We start from the raw sequence: 6,508 nt of genomic DNA, 5'->3' as shown, positions 1-6,508 counted from the left end.
TTCAGGATTTTTCGACTCAGTTTGACCCAATCTACCTCCATCTTTCGTTCGGTCACTTACTTGTCGGACACCCTGTATATAAATACCTATTTATATAAATATTTATACAATTATACAAAAATAAAATTAAGTAAAATATTACAATTAATTTTTTCTTGGTTAATGCGCAACATTTGAAATTCATATACGAATCACCATATATTATATACAATATATTATAGATTCGCTATATACTGATTTAAAAAAAATCAAAGTTTCGATAAAACTATTATGTACAATATCGAATGCACTTTGGAAATTTTCCGCTATTTTTTTTATATTTACCACGAAAATTCGGTGCCATATCACATTGTGAAAACAATAAAATAAATTTATCTGCTAAAGTATCTCCAGCTGCGAGTTACGATTAAAAGATCGACACCAGGGATCCGCCCAGGCCATGTCCCGAATTCTCAGTTCTTGGCAAGGCTCAGTTCTTGGCCCGTAAGGTATTACGGAAACTCTAGAAAGATCTGGCGGATCTAGCCATACTCAAGAGAACTAACCACTAGGATACGCCTCAATACCGAGCAAAATGCGATCCCTCGAAAATTTCTTCTTCGAATTTATGCTTATCGTAAACATCGCCACAAACATAAACTAATCGGGAATAAAATGTTCTCATTGTATTATGTGACCCTGAATAGAATAAGATAAGTAGATTTCGTGTAGATATTGCATAATTAATGAATAGATTATTAGCTTTGTAGCAATAATTTACAGTCTCACTATTCGACACTAATTCTGTTTTAAATCGTAAAAAAAGTAAAATCTTTTGATATAATAGAATAATTACAAGAGAGTGTTTCAAAAACTCATATTGCATGTGTATGAATAAAGAGTCAAAATTTCGTAGCTTGTAAATACTATAAATTTTTGCTAATATTTTTGCTACATAAGTATCATCAAATGTTATCTATTAGCATGTGCTCTAGTTATATAGTTCGATAAGCGAAAGAAGGGAGGTATATGGAAAAAAGGACAGAGTGATATATAGCAGCTATATATACGTAGGGGCTTGCATGCGCTGGGAAACTTTATGGGGGCCCCTGAGTATATTTCCTGATTGAGCGAACTAATCCACGCAAAGGAGGTTTTATCGTCGAGGTATACGCAATCGAGGGGTCTCGTCTGCGCGGATGTCATATCGAGTGAGAACGTTCGATTAAGACGGAGCAATATCCATGTCGATGGAACGCATTTCTTTCAAGATCTATTCGAGAATATCGACACATGATATTAATTTACTTATGCGGATATCAATGTTTATTTCTAGAAACAAAACGAAATTTCAATACATTTTTTCAGACATAAATAAAATGTATATACAGAGTGATTCAGAACGAGTGTATAACAAACTTTGACAGATTGTTTAGAAAATCATTCTGATTGCGAGTACAAAATGTCCATATGAGCTTAAATACTATTCTCAATACTACAAAATTTTGTCTAACCTAACCTAACCTAACCTAACCTAAACAACATTTTTGGGGTCACACTAGCGCAAGCTTCGTAGAAAGAATTAATAAGTGTTTAGATGAAAATGGACAATAGTTGGTTAACATTTAATAAAGTAAAAAAAATAGAAAAATTATGGTTTTCCATTTAATTTATGTTTTTATCATTAGTGTGAATGCACTCAGCTTTAAAGTTTAAATACTTATAACTTTTGATAGAAGCATTTTTCAACAAATGTTTCAGATAAAATTTACTTGTTTTTTTCCATAAAATCCAGATATGTAATATTTTATAGAAGATACTATTTGATATTATAAAGTTACCCCCAGCCCCCTTTGAAGGAGGAGCGGGAGCGACTTTATGTATAGTTAGAAAGGCCCCTCAAATACATAAAACTCTCTCATGAACAACTTTTTGATTCGACAAATATTTTTAGAGTTAAACAGAATATAATAAATCGGGACAATATATATAAATCCAGCAAAAAAGAAACATACTTTACATAAACCGCGATATTTTTTATTCGATATATAATTAGATTATTCCACACTCATATTCCTTTCTTTATAAATTAGCCTTTTCTCAGAATAGATGCAAAATATTTAAAAAAGTATATACAGAATTGGAGAGACCAAGATTGAGAGAGCTAAAACAATAATTTAAAACATTATTATGTGATTTTAATACTATAGAGACAATTCAAGCGTATAATTATTTTTATTTACATAACAGTACTGTTTTGGATTAATATACAATATTAATATAGTGTGAGGTGTGCAAAATTGAAATAATCATCGATTAGTACGATTAACAATGTATATATATATGTATATATATAAGGAAAGCAATTTTTATACTAACAAACCATACGCAAAGAAGAAAAGTATACAGCACTTCAACACTAGTATTTGTCCTAATTAATAATTCTTACATATTTCATATGCCAAGTTTTCTATTTATGAAACGATAACTCAGTCTTATAAATTAATTCAGTTTAATAGCATATCAACGTGAAACGATATGTTATTGCAGTTATGAAAGAAGTTTTATGGAGATAATAATCACATTGTCAAAATTCGCAAAGACGACAACTTTATTATTAATGTACCTGTGTTTCATATTATGCGTAAAGAATACTCCTGTATAACTGAGATACTGATTTTCACTGAGTATCGATAATGGTACATAGACGCGATCAATTGAAATGCCGTTATTCCGGATCTGGCGTTTCTTTCGCAGCGTTTTGTTCCTCCTTTTCCTTGGCTTTTGCATCGGGAACCCATAGACCGCTATCAACGCAACGCTTCATGTGATATGTTGCCTCTTCCTCCGACATCGCGGCTATCGTTTGTTGCAACAAAGGGATATCTTGCGCTTCAAAGCATTTTTGTAAAGACTGAAACAGAAAGCGATGGAATAAGAAAAAAAAGGAAACTCTCTAATATATAAGCTTTTATGTTATAAGCCAAATTTTTATTTACCTCTGGAAGAGTTTCGAATACTTCGACTGGATCAAGTCCCCCAGGACCCAAACGAGCCTTCCTCTCATCCTCCTCGGCCTCTCTAATCGCATCAGCCACTTTTTCTGCTGCTCTCTTGCGTATTCTATCCTTAAATGCTCTCAATTCATCGTCAAAGGAATTTTTGTATTCTACTTCAGCAATTTGAATACGACTGAAAAAGGATCCGACACATGCGCGCGGGTCAACATCCAATTGCTTAGATAGCTCCAATATGTATTGCATACATATACATTGATGAGCAACATGCTCCATCAAATCGTGTTTCTGAAAATACATGATGAATATTGTAATACAGAATTAATCGTAATTATTAAATGTTAAAAAAAATGATCTGTTGCAGGACCACTTACTTCTTCCATTTCTAAATTAATGCACCAGATGACTAAATAATTTGCTGTATTCTCGCAAACTAAATGTGGATAGTCTTGCAAGAATTTCTTACTGTCATCGTATTTCCTTAGCATGCCAAATTCTTTCAACTTTTTCTCGTTTTCTTTAACAAATTGCTTCATTCGTTTCTCCTTTTCTTCATCAGATAAAGCATCATCATCCTTCCTAGGAGGTTTTGTATTTATCACAGTTTTTGTAAAACCATCTTGGCCAATGGTATCTACATTCCAAGGTGTCAATCTCTCTTTCTTTTTCATTTCCTCTTCCTTCTCTTTAATTTTTTTCTCTTCTTCTTCAAGATCTTGGAGAACCTTTTTCAACGTAGTTAAATCAGCTGAATCTTTCTGTTTGCTTTCTAATTTAGCTAACTTTTCTTTTGTATCCTTTAATTTCTGTAACGTTCTAAAATAATGAATAAAATATAAATTAACTTAATTTTATAAAAAGAATATTTCATTCATACAACAAATGTCATTTCATACTCTGCTTTTTTTCTCATATGTTCCTCCTGTTCTTTCTTACGTTCTTCCATTCTCTCAACCCGTGCCTGATGACGCCATCTGAATAAGGATGGGGTGTCGATGTTTGGATGTGTATCATCTTCGTCATCTGAAATCTGACAAGAACAACAATATTAATCAACACAAAATTACATTTCCATGTGTAAAATCTAAATACATATACAATGTTATTGTTTTTGTTTAACATACAATTATATAATTATAAAAAAATTAGATATTAATCAAAAAACTAAGTAATTTGCAATATTTGATAGCACATTAAAATCTCTATAACAAATCATTTAGAATATTTTATTTTATATTTTTGCGGTAAATATATAACTCTGAATTTCTGAATCATATAATAATTGACGTTTCAGCAGTAATGTAATAAAGTAACTTCCGGCACAAAAAGTTGTACATAGCCGGCAAGATTCAATCCCTAGTCTGGAATATTCCAGAGCGCTGGATCCAGAGAATGAGCGACACATCCTTACTTCGATGTTCTTCCATTTGCTGTAATCCACCATCGTAGCGCCTGGATATACCAGTCGTCGTTCGTAGAGTTGCTCTTCGTATTCCTTCAGTTGCACGAATTTTTCTTTTTTTTTTTTTTCTTACCGCGAATATCGCGCACGAAAACCTCAAATTACTATTTTTTTCGCTTTCGTGAGAGCGCCAATCCTTGGATCGCACTTGCCAAACTTTGATTGTCAGTTGCACGACGACTCCGCCATCCTGAACTTTGGACCCATTATAATTGTCGAGCGGGATAAAAGATGTCGTGTCGGTACCAATCGATGATTTACATACACGAGACACTATCTAGATCCATTTTGAAAATTCGTAACCATAGTAGATTGCGATTGCCGTGATGGCGGGCTGAATCAAAGAACTGAAATAAAGATAACAAATAAATAGAATAAATAATTAATTAATTACACATTTGATAATTTTTCTATATACCTTGGTATTTTGTTAAATCTACTTTTGCAGACTTTATGTAAGAATCTTCAAAGAATCATTTCAAGATAAAGGTTATGACACAACGAATGATAATTTATAGTATAGTTTTTTCAATATTTTAAGTGTAATTTGTACTGTGAAAAAATGATTGGAATGAGAATGAATGCGTTTAATGATACTGGTCTTGGAGAACCCGAACAAGATGCAAATACAGCGCTTATAGAGCTTGATAAAGGTTTGTTTTTATTATCAATTTTCTGGTCTTTAGTATATAAATGTTTATAGATAAAATATAATAGCAATATTAATTTTTTGGCAAATAATAGTAATATTAATAACTAATTAAATATTATAGTGTATACACACATGTATATATATAATTGACTTATAATATAAATATCAATTTCAATATGGTTGTAGGTTTACGTTCTACTAAAACTGGAGAACAATGCGAAGCTATAGTACGTTTTCCTAGATTGTTTGAAAAGTATCCATTTCCAATATTGATAAATTCGTCTCTTTTGAAATTGGCTGAAGTATTTCGCACTGGCAGTAATTTTTTACGAGTATGGGTCCTAAGGGTGTGTCAGCAGAGCGAAAAGCATCTTGATAAAATCTTGAATGTGGATGAATTTGTAAGGCGTATCTACAGTGTTATACATTCAAATGATCCAGTTGCTAGGGCCCTTACTTTGCGTACATTAGGCAGTGTAGCTGGTATTATTCCTGAAAGACAACAAGTAATACACATTTAACTATTCAATAAAAAATATAAATGCATGTAAATTTAGCTTTATAAAAGTAATAAAATTATTAATTATTATCACAAGGTACACCATAGTATAAGAAGATCCTTGGATTCTCATGATTCAGTTGAAGTAGAAGCTGCAATATATGCTGCCCAAATGTTTGCAGCACAGTCTAAGTTGTTCGCTGTATCAATGTGCAGTAAGATTTCCGATATGATTAGAGGTCAAGCTACACCCGCCTCGATGAAATTGCAGCTTATACCAATTCTACAATACATGCATCATGACATTTTTACAGCATCAATGGTATATAATACTGTTTATGTGCATTTTAGAATGTGTTTCATATATTTTATATGCTTCATAATATAATTTCAATATAAATATATATACAGATATATATATATTATTATATTATTATATTATTATATTGAAGGTAAATGAATTATGTATGGAGCTCCTTGCAAGTTATCCAGCAGCTGAATTTGTTAGAGTCACTCTGAGTGCACTAAGTACACTGGCCTCTGCAACATTAATAGATGTGCCACAACAGGTTGTGTTATTATTACGCTATTTGCAAGATGATCCGAGATTGTCCGTAAAACGTCACGCCTTACATCTTCTGCATAGTTTAGCGAGAAGAGGAGCGCATCTCTGGCCGCAGGGTGCTCTTAGTAATTTAATTGGTACAGATACTTGTAATATACTTGCATTTATGTATACTGATATTTGTATAAATGATATAATTAGTATCTAATAATTCACAGAGAGTACCACGACACTTTTGCAAGATGGTGCAGGACATACAGATCTTCTTATACGCACTTTAGATGTAATTGAGGTCAGTTAAATCAATAAAGATCACATTCAGTTGCAAAAATTT

The 6,508-nt window shown here is 32.2% G+C and overlaps 2 protein-coding genes across 2 annotated transcripts; one reads left to right on the top strand and one right to left on the bottom strand.

Annotated features, from left to right (window-relative positions):
- Nucleotides 1–2,155: 2,155 nt before the first annotated feature.
- On the bottom strand, nucleotides 2,156–4,676 carry LOC115238152 (hsp90 co-chaperone Cdc37-like). Its single transcript, XM_029811739.1, has 5 exons — nucleotides 4,408–4,676; nucleotides 3,893–4,026; nucleotides 3,371–3,812; nucleotides 2,979–3,284; nucleotides 2,156–2,893 (listed from the first exon to the last, which is right to left on the bottom strand). The coding sequence occupies exons 1-5, from the start codon at nucleotides 4,438–4,440 to the stop codon at nucleotides 2,708–2,710; spliced, it is 1,101 nt and encodes a 366-aa protein (XP_029667599.1). The 5' UTR covers nucleotides 4,441–4,676; the 3' UTR covers nucleotides 2,156–2,707.
- A 111-nt stretch (nucleotides 4,677–4,787) lies between these two features.
- Nucleotides 4,788–6,508, top strand: LOC115238153 (integrator complex subunit 7-like). The gene is made up of 6 exons (XM_029811741.1): nucleotides 4,788–4,913; nucleotides 5,000–5,111; nucleotides 5,297–5,616; nucleotides 5,707–5,931; nucleotides 6,062–6,311; nucleotides 6,393–6,508. Exons 2-6 carry the CDS (start codon nucleotides 5,021–5,023, stop codon nucleotides 6,473–6,475), a joined length of 969 nt encoding a protein of 322 aa, XP_029667601.1. The 5' UTR covers nucleotides 4,788–4,913; nucleotides 5,000–5,020; the 3' UTR covers nucleotides 6,476–6,508.

Source organism: Formica exsecta, unplaced genomic scaffold (genome assembly GCF_003651465.1).
Source record: "Formica exsecta isolate Colony F162 unplaced genomic scaffold, ASM365146v1 scaffold322, whole genome shotgun sequence".
NCBI classification, from domain to species: Eukaryota; Metazoa; Arthropoda; class Insecta; order Hymenoptera; family Formicidae; genus Formica; species Formica exsecta.
This window is presented reverse-complemented; position numbering and strand designations above follow the sequence as displayed.